Source organism: Aspergillus brunneoviolaceus, assembly GCF_003184695.1.
Source record: "Aspergillus brunneoviolaceus CBS 621.78 unplaced genomic scaffold BO95scaffold_36, whole genome shotgun sequence".
NCBI lineage: Eukaryota > Fungi > Ascomycota > Eurotiomycetes > Eurotiales > Aspergillaceae > Aspergillus > Aspergillus brunneoviolaceus.
The window spans coordinates 222281-238208 of record NW_020290766.1 but is presented as its reverse complement, the minus strand read 5'-3'; the positions used below and the strand labels follow the sequence as shown (position 1 = coordinate 238208).

Below are 15928 nucleotides of genomic sequence, written 5' to 3'. Positions count from 1 at the left end.
CGGCAAAGGCGCCGACGACGCACGTGAAGCGGGACAAGCATAACGCTGAGTCAGCTGCACACACTCTTCACTGTAACTTAACTTAACTTAACTTACAGTACCTTACGGTCATCTTACGCCCAAACTCAATGCGGTTGGATCGGATTGTATCCATGATGGAAGTTAACGGGCGGAGGTTGAGTACTTCCATGTCCGTGACGTCTCCGACAACTTTCCCTCCGCCGCAGCAGTTTTGACGCCACGGGAATCGCTGCGAGCAACGACCTTCATCATGCACAGGCGAGCTGCGTTGGAGGTGAGCATATCATCTAGGATATATCTACCGATACCTCCCCTCAGACACTAACGTACAAAATCGCTCCTAGCTTTCTCGCCGTCAAGGTGTCGATTGGTCCTGCGCAACTGCCCGCAGAAATGCGGCTTTCGCCCCAGTGTTGAATCCTGTGCCCCGGAGGGGCTTTCGAGCCTTTCCCGCATGTGCTGATTCCTCAGACACTCCAAATGGCTCCGAAAAGCCCCGGAAATTTGCCCCCCGTTGGGGAAGCAAGGCCACGCGATCGGTAGGCCTGAGCCCAGCCGAGCAGGCAATACGAGATGCTATGGTGGCGAAACAGCAGAAGAAATCACGGGAAGAGCAGGCACGTCAGGATGCCTTGCTAGCAGAGGAGAGAGCGAAGCAGGAGCGGAAGGATGCTTTAATAGCAAGGCAGAAGGCGAAGGAAGCAGAAGACCAGGCCCGGCAAGATGCTAACATAGCCAGACAGAAGGCCAAGCAACAGGAAGAAGAAGCACGCCGAGAAGCCCTGATAGCGGCACGAGAAGCGAAGAGATGGGAAGAGCAAGCACAGAAAGAGGCTTTAATAGCACGACAGAAGGCAAAGGAAGAGGAAGATCGGGCCCGGCGAGATGCTTCAATAGCACAACAGAGGGCGAAGGAAGAGGAAGAGGAAGCACAGCGAGACGCTCTGCTGGCGGCAAAACAGGCGAATCAACAGGCGCAGCAGGCCAGTCAAAGCATCAATTCCCTGGAAAATCCAAACAACCCTGTTGGTACAACCCCTTCAATCTCCTCGCAAAGCCCTGGAACAAGCTCTCCCACTGGCGCAAAATTCACTTCCCGCTGGGGAAGCAAAGCGTCCAGACCCACGGGTCTGAGTGCGGCTGAGCAGGCGATGCGAGATGCTTTGGTAGCCAAACAGCAAGCACAGCAGGATTCCTCAGAAACCAATTCCCCAAACACACCGTCAGAATCATCCGGTAATCTCAAACAGGGTTCTGCCGGGTTCACTATTCGGCTAGGAGATAAGAGATATAGAGCAACGAGTCTGACCCCGGAAGAGAAGGCAGCGCGAGACGCTCTGGCAGCCAAGCAACAGGCGCAGAAGAATCTTTCAGAAACCACCTCAGAGACCTCCGATAAACCCGTCGACACTCCTCTCTCAGAATTTTCAAATGGCTCGGCAGAAGGTTCTCTGGCTAAGACGGGGTTTACTATCCGTTCAAAAGATAGAAAAGTCCAATCAATGGGCCTGAATGCGGAAGAGAAAGCAGCACGAGATGCTCTGATAGCCGAACAACAGGCGCAGGAGAGTCCGGTGGATCTTCCCTCCTCACAAACTTCGAACAAGTTTGGAACCGGTCGCAAATTTGCAGCTCCTCGTTGGGGAAGTAGGGCCACGACATCCACTGGCCTGAGCGCGGCAGAGAAGGCAATGCGAGAGTCCCTGCTCGAACAGCAACAGAGTCAACATACACATTTGCACGGTGATAGGTCACATTCAAGGTGGCAACACCAAGGATCGTGGTCACACCAAGAGCGCTCCATCGAGCAGGGTGGCTTCAGGTCGCACAGAGATCGCTTCGACTCCCGGCGAACGAACGATCGGTATGACAACAATTGGCGGTCCTCCGAAGACATAGTGTCGCAAGATTTTAGACGTTTTCGGCCTGATGGGCCAAGGCGCAGTCGCTACGATCACATTCCCGAGCACCTTCAGACGGTGGATTGGACCTGCCCAGACTGCCATTATCTCTGCCCCGGGACGGAGAGGGCTTGCCCTTGCTGCCGGGCCCCCAGGCCTGAGCTAATGTCGGAACAGTCGAACAAGCCCTTGACGTTTCGAAAATTGGACAGCAGCAGTACACCATCGTGGGATGAGAGAGACCAGGCTTTGGACGAGTATGCCACAAGATATGAAGAAAAGCAAAGACAGCAGCAAGAGGAGTTGGAAAAGCAGACGCAAGACAAACCACAAAAGTCCGTCAACGACTGGTCATGGGATACCTCCGCATTGGAGAAGCTCAATGCGGGGCAGGAAGTGGGAGGCTCATCTGACAGGGGGTTCAAGCGACGAGGGGGTCGCGCGAAACCCCTCACGTTCGCGGATGAGGATGAATTTGATACGGAAGACTACCAGCGACGTCGTCAACAAAAGAAGGACAAGAAGCGCAAGAAGAGGGAGGAACGGAAAGAAGAAATCGAGGCGGAAGTCGCTGAGCCCAGTCCTCTATATCTGCCCGAGTTCATCAGCGTCAGCAATCTCGCGGACATCATCGGTGTGCGACAGGCGCAATTCATCCAGCGAATGGAAGAGATGGGCTTCGAGGACGTCACGCACAGCCACATTCTGGATGCCGAAACCGCCGGGCTCATCGCCGCCGAGTACAACTTCGAGCCCATCTTTGACACCGGTGAGGACGAGCTGACCGCCGCGCCGGAGCCCGAAGATAAATCGAGCCTGCCACCCCGGCCGCCGGTGGTGACGATCATGGGCCACGTCGATCACGGCAAGACCACGATCCTGGACTGGCTTCGCAAGTCCTCGATTGTGGACTCGGAACACGGAGGCATCACCCAGCACATTGGCGCCTTCTCCGTGTCCATGCCCTCGGGCAAGACGATTACCTTCCTCGACACCCCGGGTCACGCGGCGTTCCTGGACATGCGTCGCCGCGGTGCCGACATCACCGATATCGTCGTGCTGGTCGTGGCCGCGGACGACAGTGTCAAGCCGCAGACCATCGAAGCCATCAAGCACGCCACGGCGGCCAACGTGCCGATCATCGTGGCCATGAGCAAGATGGACAAGGAGGGCGTCAACCCCGACCGGGTCAAGCAAGATCTCTCCGTGCACGGCGTCCACGTCGAGGACTTCGGCGGTGACGTGCAGGCGATTGGCGTGAGCGGCAAAACCGGTGCCGGCATGCTGGAGCTCGAAGAAGCGATCATCACTCTTTCCGAGGTGCTCGACCACCGCGCCGACCCCACCGGCAACGTCGAAGGATGGGTGGTGGAAGGCACGACCAAGAGCTACGGGCGCGTGGCCACCGTGCTCATCCGCCGCGGCACCCTGCGCGTCGGCGACATCATCGTGGCCGGCGAAACCTGGGCGCGGGTGCGCACCCTGCGCAACGAATCCGGGGTCGCCATCAAAGAAGCCACCCCCGGCATGCCGGTCGAGGTAGACGGGTGGCGCGAGCAGCCAACCGCCGGCACGGAGTTCCTGCAGGCGGAGAATGAGCAAAAGGCCAAATCCGTCGTCGAATACCGAATCGAGCGGTCCGAAACCTCGAAGCTGGGGGAGGACACGACGGCGATGAACGAGGCCCGCCGCGAGCTGATGGAGCGGCGACGCCTCGAGGAAGCCGGACTGGACCAAAAGGAGGCCCAATCGGGCCCCAAGCCGATTCACTTCATCATCAAGGCGGACGTGCACGGGTCGGCGGAGGCGGTGCTGAACTCGGTGACGGCGGTGGGCAACAACGAGGTGTACGCGAACGTGCTGCGGGCGGAGGTAGGCCCCGTGAGCGAGTTCGACATCGAGCACGCGGCGTCGGCGGGCGGTCACGTCATCTCGTTCAACATGGCCATCGACCCGCGGATCACGCAGATGGCCGAGTCGCGCGGGGTAACCATCAAGGACCACAACGTCATCTACCGGCTCATCGACGACGTCAAGGCGACGCTGAGCGAGCACCTGCCGCCGCTGGTCACCCTGCGCGTCACGGGCGAGGCCGAGATCGGCGAGATCTTCGAGATCAAGCTCAAGGGGCGCGAGCGCATGCAGATCGCCGGCTGCCGCGTGCGCAACGGGCTCATCAACCGCACCAAGAAGGTGCGCGTGCTGCGCGGCCAGGAGACGATCTACACGGGCACGATCGCCTCGCTCAAGAACGTCAAGAAGGACGTCACCGAGATGCGCAAGGACACGGAGTGCGGCATGGCCTTCGAGGGCTGGTTCGACTTCCAGGTCGGGGACCATGTGCAGTGCTACGAGGAGATCTTCGAGAAGCGCTATCTGTAGTGCTCGGTTGGGGGGGGGGGGGCTGTATTTTAGATCTGCCTATTCTGTACTATCACGGATTCGATTGTATTGGGGGATTGTTTACCGCAAAGCATGTCTGATGCGAAAACAAGGGGGCACGGTTGATTCTTGTATATTAGTCTAAATATCCGGATACCACATAGACAACACAACTTTTGCATACCTATACCTCACTCACCCTCACGATCAAGTCACAGTGGTGTCCACACGTGTATATATACTGAGTGTGGTCTAAATATCAAACTCTCAACTTCAGCACTTTCCCCATTTCCCCAATCCCATATAACCCGGGCAAAAGAACTATCGACTCTTCCACCGCACCCTCCCCACCCAGCCCGCCCAAACCCTCACGTCCTCACGCTCGCAGATCCGCTCCACAGTAAACCACTCCCTGGCCAGCTCCTCGTTGCTCGCCATCCGGTGCACAAAGCTGTGGCACGCGCGACACAGCCACGCGACACTGTTGAGCATCCACTCAAGGTGCCACCCCTTCTTGGTCACCTTGGCGTGCACGCTGCGCGGGATGAGATGGTGGTAGCTGAGCGGGATCCAGTCGCGGCCGCAAATCTCGCAGCTGTCGGTGCGGGTCGTCGCCCAGACCGGGGGCGGGCGCGTCACGGCGGCGAGGTACTCGGTTAGGATCGGGGTGAAGAAGGTGGTTAGGGCTTCTTCGTTTTCTTCGGGTTGGTCGGCGAGGATGGCGTAGGTGGTTAGGGTGTCGTGGACGGTGGCGGGGAGGGTGGTGGTGCAGAGGGTTGAGGCGAGGGTTTGGGGGTCGGTTTCTGAGGAAGTTGTTATTGTTGTTGTTGTCGTTGATGATGATGATGATGATGTTGTTGTTGGCGGTGGTGGTGGTGGAGGAGTGTAGGTTAGGGTCTGGATGGAGGGGGGCAGGGCGGGGAAGGTTTCGGTTGCGAGGAACTGTTTCTCCTCTGTTAGGTTCAATTGTGATTGTGATTGTGATTGTGATGCTCCGCGGGCTTCTGATGGGTCATTGGTATTCTTGTTCCATGGATGTGAAGGCATGCATGGAGTGCCCGCGGGGTGTGGAGTGAGTCTGGGTATGCAACATGCAACAGAGCGTGCTACTGGAAAGCAAACACCAATCCACAAGTCCACGTACATCAATAAACTCGGCCAATTCCTCCGGGCTCGCACGGTCAGGGAGACATTGCGAGGCGTCAGCAGCAGCAGCGGAAGTCCCCGCAGTCTCCTTGCGCGTCTTCTGGCGCTGCGACACGGCGCCGCGAGTGCGCCGAGCTTTCTTGGGCTGCGCGGGGGCGGAGAATCTCTCCACGATAGCCGTGGACAGGCACTCGCGGAAGACCTGGTAGTTTTCTGTGCTGAGGAATGAGGTCATCGATGCTGGAAACTAGAAGTAGAAGCCAAGGTTGTACTGTACAGAACAAAAAAAGAAGAGGTGGCGGCGACGGCGGAAATGCGATGAAGATGGTTTGACATCATCAAATTGTGGGGTTTGGTATCCGCGGCGGGAGGCTGCTTGTTCTCATACTTCTACTACTCCAACATTCCTGAACTCTGAACTGAATGAAATCCCTCCTGCATTCTTGCAATCCTCATCAGCAACCCACCATGGCAGAAGTGGTGATCGCCTTCGACATCTACGGGACCCTGCTCTCCCTTGAAACGGCCACGCACGAGCTGGAGCAGCACTTCCGGGGAGACGCCCAGCGCGCGCGCACCGTGGCCCAGACATGGCGACGCTACCAGCTGGAGTACACCTGGCGGCTGAACAGCATGGGTACGAGACCTCCATTCATCATTGATCCCTGCCCCATGCACTACTAGGAATAATACTGTCCGAAGCAAACCGATCTAAGAATCCACCCACGACTGCAGGACGCTATCTCCCCTTCGACGAAGTCACCCGCAACGCTCTGTTGCACGCGCTCGACGACACCGGATCCTCCCTGGATGAGCCGGCCATCGACGGGGTTCTCGCGGCCTACGATCGCCTCCAACCCTTTCCGGACGTCGAAGAAGCCCTCCGGAAGATAAGCGCCACCGCGCGGATCAGGCCGGTGGTGTTCTCCAACGGGACCGTGGACATGGTCCGCGCCTGTCTCAGCCACGCACCGCCGCAGCTGCAGCAGCAGCTGCAACTACAGAACATGGAGATCATCAGTGTGCATCCCCTACAACAATATAAGCCCGCCCCGGCGGCCTACAGTCACCTGCGGGAGCAAGTAGCCGGCACGGGCGGCGGCGGCGGCGGCGGCAGCAGCAGCAGCAGCAGCAGCACAGCGATAATCTGGCTCATCAGTGCGAATCCATTCGATATCGCCGGCGCGAGCAGTGCAGGCCTGAACACGATCTGGGTCGATCGCGACCAGAACCAGGCGGGGTGGTCCGACCGAGCACTGCCTGAGGTCAAGCCTACGGCGACAATACGTCGGCTGGCCGAGTGCATCGACATAATTAAAGGCTACCAATAAAATGCACGATGTTTTTTATTTAGTCCCCTTCTTCCTTCTGTGTCAAGCCCAAGCCAAAACCAAAAGGCAAAAAAGGCAATGGAAAAAAAAGGTGAGGTGAATGTCCCGCTGTAGTAATTTCCAAACGCTCCACGCCAAAGGTAGAGAGAAGAGTCCGGGGTAAGTCAGCAGAGGTTGCTCTGACCTCCCATTTCCCCTTCAAGAACCCACGGAGGAAAGGATTCTCGAAGTGAATAGGGAGGAGTGATCAGTATATGTATGAAGAAGAAAAGAAAGAGGTCGGAGGGGGGAGAATTTTTCGTTCTTATAGGCGGCCGTTGACCGCCTTTTGCTTATCGATAAGCTAAGCTAGGTTTCCAATTGCCAACGCTCGGGTAATTTTCCTGCGCCTGAGGCAATGAATACGTACTTAGCGAGATTATGAAGAAACACGGGCAGTTTTGACGGTCGATACTTTCTCTTAAGTTATAGAGTATGAGCCACGGTGTATCTGTACTTGTATATGCATCCAAACGTAAACACAACTGTCCCAAACCCAGCCAAACAACAAAGAATGGGAGCACACAGCCACACCACCCAATAATTGGTCCATACTATTACAAACACCCCATGCATATGCACAAGTAAACATGTCAACAAGCAGGCCGCTAATTCAGACAGACAGACATACAACCCGATCAACCCCCTAGAAATCAGTTCAAGCAAAACTCCACCGAACTCCGCTGGACACAACATGCTAAAAACGAAAAACATCTCAATCAATCACCAAACAGTGCTAGTCAAGGACAAACAACGCAAGAAAACTCTATAGTTGAAAAGCCATCCCCCCTTCTTCGGCGAACCTGGCCTGATATTCCTTGATGCCGGCCCACTGCCGCAGCTCCTCTTCGTCCCGGTCGTGGTCGCTTAGATAACTCATGGACCGTCCGGACACGTCTGGTTGTTGTCGAGCCTTGCCCGAATCGGTCGACCCGAAGCCTTCGAGGCGCATGAGTGTGTCAATAAAGGCGCGGAGGTATGACTCGACTTCGGCGCTGGTGAGGGGTTGTGGTCCGCTTATCGTGGAGGTGGCATTCGGATTCGAAAAATTCAGGAGGGTTGACGCAACCTGGCGCACTTTCGCCGTCTGTTTCCAATAGCCGATGAGTATTTGTTTGAGCTGTGACGGGAAAGGAAAGAGGGGGAACACTTACAAAGCTCGCGCCGTTAGGCTCCATATTAACCTCGTTGACCGATTGCAGTAATGCGAACAAGTCCCGAATCACGAGTCGTCTTTCTTCAGCCATAGTCCTTCCGATGTAGTCGGACTGGGCATCCGCGTCCATGGCCGCCTGGGTATGCGGTTGGCCCCCTTCAGTCTTGACAGCCACCGAAGGACTGCCAGAAGGATGCTGCTCGGTCGGCTTTTGGTGCATCTTCACAGCGCCGTACAAGGACCAGTATTTCTCCACCAGATAAGACCGTACAGCAAGCTGACTGGCATATATGTTCGCCTTCTGGATCTCATACTGTATGTGACGTTTATAAGATCGCGGGTCATTCGTGCTGGACAGTGGGCTAGGGCTATCTTGTCCACTGGTGGATGCTGGGCTATGGATTCCCCCTATCACCAGCTCCCGTGGAAGCTCATTGAAGGCCATCTTGGCATTCTGCAGGCACTGACACAGAAGAGAGCGTTGCCGCTCCCATTCCAGAATCTGGCCGCTTCCAAAGGCTGTCTCCCAAGCCGAGAGCTGATTGTAGGAGCTCATCACGCGGATGTTGGCAATAAACCCCACCAAGCGCGACACGCGATTGGACGGCTGGGGATCAAAGTGTGTGGCATAGATAAACTCGTCGTCGACTTCAAGCGGGAGAGGAGGATAGCGTTCTGTCGGGGTCTCAGGGGGGACATGAATGATGGTGTCGCCACCGCCCAACTGCTGCATCGTGCGATAACCGACAAGGACGACGTAAAACAACCGCCGTCCCAGTTCCCGCTCGATAATGTTGACTTGGGCATCTGCGGAGCTACCGTTGGGTTCCTGAGAGAGACGCGACGAGGCAGACCGGGGACTGGAGATGGTGACATAGGATAGCCGATTCGAGTGGCGGTAAAGGTCATACACATGGAGCATGGTGAGGCATTCGGCAAAATATACACGGCATCGTCGAATATGCCAAGCGTAGCAGGAGCAGAGGCCGAGAAGGTAGCTGAGGGCGGCATCATACACGGTCGCGGTCCGATCGAGGTATCCGGTACCTCGGGCCTGAACGGCTACCTCGTGGCACCGTTTGACCAGTGCCATAGAGTGCGGGAACGCCGCCTTCTCGGCATCTGTCGTCAGATGACGCTTCGGCCTCCGAGGGAAAGACGCGACCGACGTCCCGATCATGGCGGCCGCGAGGGCCAGAAAGGTGCGATTGGTAAGATCCTCTCGCCGCTCCAGCGCGGCGCGGAACGTGGGCTCATGAGGGATCGGAACTAAGGGGTGAATATAGGTGAAATAGTCATCAATCAGCAGCCGAATGGTGGGCATCGAACAAATGGCTTCCAGTGATGCGGGATAGGGAAGTGAGGGTGGGATGCCGCCTCCCCCAGGGGTTGGGGGAATAGGCGAGGTTGCATCCGATGGGCTTGGAGAACCCGAGGGAGATTCAGCGAGTTTTCGCTTCTTGAAAGCTTCAGCATGCCGGTTTGGCGGTCCCCGACGACGGCTTGGCCGCTCATACGTGCAGGGGATGTCCAAGCTTGCGCATGACCGACAGGGTGGTCCGCTGGTGTCACACTGTGGTCAATCCCAACGCAAATCAGCATAATCGACCTCTTGCCAAATACAAAATCGAACATCGGACCAGTAGGTGTATGGATGTACCTTTACTTTCCGAATGCTGCAGGCATCGCACGCCTTCCGCAGGCGGGTTCGTTGGTCCATGAATGCAAATCGAGCTTGTTGAGCCTTTCCATGCTTTGTGGGCGTGGACCCTGGAAAACTGCACGCTGGTCGCTTTTCTCCCGACAGTGACCAGGCGGCGCTCGCATACTACGGACCCAGCAAAATGTGGCTTGGCCGGATGCTGCAGCGGCGCTGTCGGGCACGGGGCGGGATGGAGCGGATGCGAGATGAGATGAGATGAGATGAGTAGTAGTAGTACGTAGCTAGTTAATGAAGAAGATCCGGAGAAGGGCACAACACGAATCACGGTTTAGTCGGAAAGGGTAGGCTCTTAGGCTATATGCAAATAGTATTAGTGGGCAGCGGGTTTTGGACACTAGGTTGACCTCGATGACCCGTTAGTTTAATAATATTGTTCTTGCACCTGGCAGTGGCAGCAGGAGTGACCGGAGAGGTGGGGAGGGAGAGAGGGGGGGGGAGAAGGAAGATTGAGCAGTGGGTTAGACTCCGTAGTATAACGGTCCCCCGTTCCGATGAGGTAAAATGAAGAGTTGATCACCATATAGAGGTTAGATCATTAAAGGAATGGGTATAGTCTCCATCGAAAATTGGGAAATAGTCTAGGCTGACAACACGTCTAGAAGGATCACAAAGCCGTTGAGTGAAGGTTCCCTGGGAGTTGAAGGGAGGCCAGTGAGCCACGGGAGGGAAGGAAAGTGAAGAAAGTGACCCCGGAGTGACCTCATGAAATGAATGAAATTGATAGGACGCGGACGCATGGGAAGAGGATTAACCACGGACCCAAAGATTCCCCGCCCAGGTGGAGGTGGAATTTTGGGGCCTTTTGGAACGACAAGCTTAGGCGGACTGGCTGGAATGTACTTTAACTTGGGTCGACTCCGCCGTCGATCGAAAAGTGCAGGTCCAATGGTAGCCCAATGGTAAACCACATCGATCACCCGGGATTTACCGCCGGGATATACCGGAGGGTACTCTGTACAGTCACACAGTACTCAGTACTAGGTGGATGACCGTTTTGGTTGGTTCTAGAAGCTGACCCCTGTTATAGACCAGTGTTTCTGATTCTCGTTCTTGGGAACTTTGGGGGATGAGATGGTGAAACGACCGAGGACAAGGAAGCACCATGTTTTTTTTTTTTTTTGAAACGTGGTTGTGAGTTTTCCACGTGGAAGAGGAAAAATCGAAGATGAGGAATGCTTGGTACGTATACGTCACAGTTTATCGACCTATGATGGAGGAGCAGGGAGCAGGGAGCAGGGAGCAGGGAGCAGGGAGCGACCAACTGCGTAATGAAAAGAGTGCTACTCAACAGGCAATACTCATTCATCCTCATTTCATACTACTCATATGTAGATTGCCCTGTGTACGGAGTACTGTCTTCGAAAAATAGATTGCGGTTCGTGCCTCTGTATGGCAGGGCTGGCAGTCCACTGGCTGAACCAAAGAGGGAGATCGGAATAGCGGGTGAGTCGATACGGCAAAGCCCAGTGAATAAAGTGATCCATGATCCATCCAGGATCCATGAGGGATCCATGATCGGTGGACAGTCGGCCGCCGGCGCCCCGGTAGAGTTTGCCGTCAGGGGGAGATTCCCTTTTGGTCTTCTGCACCCGCACGCTAACCGGCCCCTAAAAGAAGTTAAGGTCATCAACCTTGCTGCTTAATCCCGCTGAAACTGCAGGCAACGGTGCGTCCAGATGGAGGGTGAGTTTGTAAGCTTTTGGGAGGAATGAGCGCCCTCCTCCCCGGTGAGACTAGACATTCTCTCCCTCGGCTTTTCCGAGCCGAGGCAGTATGAGAAGTTGGTTTGGTGTATTAAAGACCCTCTTCCTTACACGAGAAAATAAATAACACAAAAAGAAAAAGAAAAACAGAGAAGAAACAACATAAATCTCCCAAAATACCCTTGACATAAACAAAAGGGAAAAATCAAAAACGAAACCGAAAATACAAAGGCTAATACCGGGACTAATGCCAAGATGCACATCAATTGGGCGTGATGATTAATTAGAGTAAAAGAAACGCCTCACAAAAAAGTTTCATATATTAAAAGTCATACCTAATCAATCAATCATACATCAGACAAAAAGACTGAAAAAAAAAAGAAAGACAAAAAAAACATGCATCGAACCGCTCGCCCACATCATATCAAAGGATCGTCGTCGCGGTAAACACCATCTCGCCCAGGCCTCCTGCCCAAAGGATCGCGTCGATTTTCCAGCTCCACTGCCCAAAGTGCCGACCCAACCGCGGTCGACATGAGGAAGAACATGGACAAGATTGGAACTAGCTGAAGCACCAGGGCGACCGTCCCAAATCTAGGGTTGCGGTTAATTAAGTATCCGAGTCGGTGGATCCTTCCTCCGAGAGGGCGGAGTGCACCGTCCGCCCGAGGGATCCAGGGTTGCTTGGTGGTAAGAGTCAAGGTCCTGTACTTACGTAGTATACTGCAACTGCCGGCGACGGATCCTCTCTTTCCGCTGCTGCTTCGAGAGATCCAGCAGCTGGAAATAGCGCCAGTGATGGAAGGGCCCCGCCCGGTAGCCCGTCAACACGAGGAACATGAGGGTGCCGCCTGGGAAGGGAATAAGGTTCAGCGGGAGCAGCACGACGAATTCCAGAATCTGTCGCAGGGAGAACGGCGCATAGACGGCGCTCTGGGTGGGCTTGCCGAGTCGCTGGACGACATCGTCGCCCTGCGGGTATAGGACCCGCGAGGCATTCACGAGGTCGCCGTGGCCTTCGCTCACCAGCACCGCGTCGAAGATGTCCACCAGCGTTTCATCAACGAAGAAGGCTTCGAACAGAATCGCCACGATCGCGGCCCCTTCTCCGAGAACGAGGACCGCGCCACTAACCCATGCGCCAGCTCCCTGGAAGATAGCGAGGAAGGCCACTTGCGGCAGGTACGCAAACAGGAATAGCAGGACGTAGATGAAGGCCGAGAGCAGAACAATTGGTATCAACCGAGCCCTGAACAACGGCCAAAGGTATCGGTGGGAGAAGGTGAAATAGATTCCCTGAGAAATAGTCTATGTAAGTCCACTGTGCTGGAGAGAGCGATGTGATTGCGGAATAGGCAGCAGGAAAGGGAGGCAAAATAGCCCGACATACACGCAGAGGATACAGCCACGCTGCTCTACTGTGATCCCATGCTCTGTCAGACATTCCCAATTGCTGTAAGCACGAGACAGATCCGCGACAGGTAGACACGTGCGAAGTGGGAAAGAGCAATGGATCGAGGGTGAAGGAAGATGGAGGAAGTAGTTAGGCGACTGTCAACAGACCAAGTATTGCCGCTGCGGCATCATCATATCACGCGCCAAGCAGGTCTGCCTTATCGATAAGGAAGTACTCCGTAGATTGTAGGCTATCGATACGGAGATACTTTCACCGCTTTCTCTAATCAGAAATATTTCAGTCCACCTACTGTGGATTCATGCAGCTTTGTTGTATAGCTCTTTCTCAATCTGAACGAAGATACACTCAATTCCTTGCGTGGTCTGTGTAAGTTGAGACTCCATAGCTTCCCATTAATCGAAATTACCGATACTAGCCATTTATTACCATTAGCATGTGTGGGAATAAGAGATTTCCTGTTAGCTGGACATGAAGGAAAAGACAGAGACAAATGAAGACAAGGGACATTGGGGCTCGCTCTATATTCAGAAGTTATGATTCGACAATCTGCAACGAAACTATCCACCCATTTTCCAAAAAGGACAAAACTAAAATCCTCCAACTTCAACAGTCGTAGTCACTGTTTCTTTGACCCGCTCAGTCACCGTCACCGTCTCCTTTTCGGTGGTGGTCACCGTTGCAGTTTCAGTAACAGTAAAGAAGCCAGACGGGGTAACCGGGACGATTTTAATAATATTATCCCCTGGGGAGGTGGCTGGGACGGAGTTGGTAGACTCTGCGTTGGCGATGGTGATAGAGGCACCGCCTTGTGCGGGATCGTCTCCTTGTGGAATTGAGGTGATCATTGCTGCCTCTGCTGTACTCTGAGACAATTCTGCTTCTGAGGCGGTGGTGGGAATGGCGACGATGACCGTCTCGATAGCTGTGGAGGTTTGCTGAATGGTCGTGACATCGTGGGTCTCTTCAGTTGTTGTGTTGGGGACGGCGGTGATAGTCGCGAAGGCTGTTATGGTTTGATGAATGGTTGTTGTGATATCAGGGGTCTCGTCGGAGGTCGCGCTAGCAGTTTCTACAGCTGTGGAAGTTTGAAGTACTGTAGTTGTGAGGTCGGAGGTTGGTTCCGGAGTGGTGGTAGGAACTAAACTTGTCGTCTGGACAGTGGGAGTTGTAGATGAAGGCGTCGAGAGCTCGTTGGGCTCAGGGAATGGAGTAGAACCCGTGAGCCCTGTATTGGTAGGCGTCACAGCATCTACGTCGGACTCAGAGATAGTGGCTGACTCCGACGCGAGATATGAAGTCTCGTACAGCGTGGTTGACGGGTAAGGAGTGACCAGAATGACGACTACCTGCGTTTCCTCGGGCTCGGTCTCAGTTACGGTCCCTGTGGCGGGGATCACGCCAATGAAAGGAGACGAGTTGACTTGAATTTGTGTTTGAGAAACCTGCGTGATCTCTGAGACACCGCTGGTAGTGCTCGTTTGTCCGGTTTTTTGTGCTTCTGTAGGGGCAGTAATTGAGGTTGCTGTTTGGGCAGCACTGCTCTTGCTTGAAGAGCCTGATGTCTCAGTTGAGGATTCTGAGTCAGGGGTAGCCTGAGATGTAGAGGTGGATGTGCTGAATCCAGGCAAGGTTTCGATGACACCGATCGACAGGCCAGAGGAACTTGTGGTCTCTGCTACGATTGAGGCCGAGCCCTCCGCAGAGCTTCTAGCGACAGAAGTTGACGTAGGTGTAACCGCAGGCGAAAACGCAGGTGTAAAGGACAATTGGGTGGTTGCGGGCACGGAGGACCCAATGACAGTAAAAGCCAATGTGGGAGACTGGAAAAGCGAGTTTGAGGCGACGGCGGTTTGCGGAGTCACCATGCTTGAGCTGAAAGTTTCCTGCATTGGCAGTCCTGTGCTAGCTGTTCCGGAAAAGGATTCCACGCTTGAACTCCCCTTTTGTCCGTCTGTTGCGCTTGGGATTGAGCTGTCTTGCACGGCTTGACTTGAGGCAGACGCGGTTGGCACAATCAGACTAGCAAAAGAACTAGATGAGAAACCTGGCGACGACTCTGAGAGAGCTGCGCTCGTACTTGACAAGGCTTGTTGAAAAGCTATATGTGAGCTAGCAGTAACAATGGCACTAGCACTGAAGCTTGGTGAGGTTCCTACAGTTATAGCACTCGTACTTGTTTGCTGGGCAACCAAGCTACTAGAGCTTGTCAGATCGCCTTGACTTGTCGCGCCTGTGTTGGTTGGAACAACATCAGCAGTAGGAGTAGGCGTGAACGAAGATTTTTGTACAGCGGCGCTTATGCTGGGCAAAGTCTGCTGCAAAGCCACACTAGGAGTGGAGGGCTCTCCTTGTGTACCTGTATTTGCTTCAGCTAGAACTGTGCTAGAAGATATTTGCTGACTGGTTGGGGTCTGGGAAGCCACGGGGGTTTCTGGAACAGCGATGCTGGAACCGGGCGTGTCCGCCTGAGCTGTTGTGCTTGATTTAGCTACAGGTGAGCCAGATGTAGGTTGCTGAACAGTCGAGGCAATCGTGGGTAAAGGCTCGTCAGTCGAAACGCCGGCAACTGTCGCGCTGGAACTGGAGGCTTCTTGGACTGTCGCAGACGTAGACTGTGGTAAATTGGTAGGCGTCACAGGGACGATAGTCAAGAGGTCTTCATCTCCTTCGTCGAGGTCTCGAGACTCAAGTGAGATTGCAGCCGCAAGAGATTCATGCGAGGCGTGTGACAATGCACCAGAAGACTCCAGGTCCCTGGGTTTGTGAAGTAAATGAGCGATCGGGCCGGCCGAGCAAGGATAGGCGAAGACATAAAGAACGATGGCAGCGTGGATTAGGTGCATCTTGTAGAATGCGAAGCGATAGACTCGGAAATAAATGTCGATGGAATATGCAAGAGAACGAAACTTTAGCGAAGGGACGGGGTGCGAATTGAAATTAACATGGCTTGCAGATCGGGTCAGAACAGCTATTTACCCATTCTGGCTTGAACGAAAGGTGATGAACAAGCAAGAAAGATTAATGAGAGACAATGGCAAGAAAGGCTCAAAGAAGCAAAGAACAGTGTTTGGAGGGGGAGGACAGCCATCTCTTAAGCCCGGCCATTTTA

At 54.5% G+C, this 15928-nt stretch overlaps 6 protein-coding genes across 6 annotated transcripts; 2 read left to right on the top strand and 4 right to left on the bottom strand.

Annotated features, from left to right (window-relative positions):
• Positions 1–226: 226 nt before the first annotated feature.
• Positions 227–4304, top strand: BO95DRAFT_514700 (translation initiation factor 2; the record flags this gene model as incomplete). The annotated part of the gene is made up of 2 exons (XM_025591695.1): positions 227–295; positions 366–4304. The coding sequence occupies exons 1-2, from the start codon at positions 272–274 to the stop codon at positions 4302–4304; spliced, it is 3963 nt and encodes a 1320-aa protein (XP_025441985.1). The 5' UTR covers positions 227–271.
• A 366-nt stretch (positions 4305–4670) lies between these two features.
• BO95DRAFT_482425 (HNH endonuclease) lies at positions 4671–5751 on the bottom strand (the record flags this gene model as incomplete). The annotated part of the gene is made up of 2 exons (XM_025590244.1): positions 5449–5751; positions 4671–5246 (listed from the first exon to the last, which is right to left on the bottom strand). Coding segments are annotated over exons 1-2 (813 nt in total), but the record flags the coding sequence as incomplete, so codon positions are not given.
• Positions 5752–5880: 129 nt separating this feature from the next.
• Positions 5881–6995, top strand: BO95DRAFT_414333 (haloacid dehalogenase, type II). Its single transcript, XM_025584309.1, has 2 exons — positions 5881–6087; positions 6186–6995. The coding sequence occupies exons 1-2, from the start codon at positions 5919–5921 to the stop codon at positions 6779–6781; spliced, it is 765 nt and encodes a 254-aa protein (XP_025441983.1). The 5' UTR covers positions 5881–5918; the 3' UTR covers positions 6782–6995.
• Positions 6996–7499: 504 nt separating this feature from the next.
• On the bottom strand, positions 7500–10053 carry BO95DRAFT_142093 (uncharacterized protein). The gene is made up of 3 exons (XM_025580589.1): positions 9637–10053; positions 7975–9549; positions 7500–7907 (listed from the first exon to the last, which is right to left on the bottom strand). The coding sequence occupies exons 1-3, from the start codon at positions 9694–9696 to the stop codon at positions 7587–7589; spliced, it is 1956 nt and encodes a 651-aa protein (XP_025441982.1). The 5' UTR covers positions 9697–10053; the 3' UTR covers positions 7500–7586.
• A 1334-nt stretch (positions 10054–11387) lies between these two features.
• Positions 11388–11695, bottom strand: BO95DRAFT_142077 (uncharacterized protein). Its single transcript, XM_025580588.1, has one exon. It carries the CDS (start codon positions 11589–11591, stop codon positions 11433–11435), a length of 159 nt encoding a protein of 52 aa, XP_025441981.1. The 5' UTR covers positions 11592–11695; the 3' UTR covers positions 11388–11432.
• A 186-nt stretch (positions 11696–11881) lies between these two features.
• BO95DRAFT_443138 (uncharacterized protein) lies at positions 11882–12915 on the bottom strand. Its single transcript, XM_025586600.1, has 2 exons — positions 12793–12915; positions 11882–12698 (listed from the first exon to the last, which is right to left on the bottom strand). The coding sequence occupies exons 1-2, from the start codon at positions 12844–12846 to the stop codon at positions 12114–12116; spliced, it is 639 nt and encodes a 212-aa protein (XP_025441980.1). The 5' UTR covers positions 12847–12915; the 3' UTR covers positions 11882–12113.
• Between the last annotated feature and the right edge of the window lie 3013 nt (positions 12916–15928).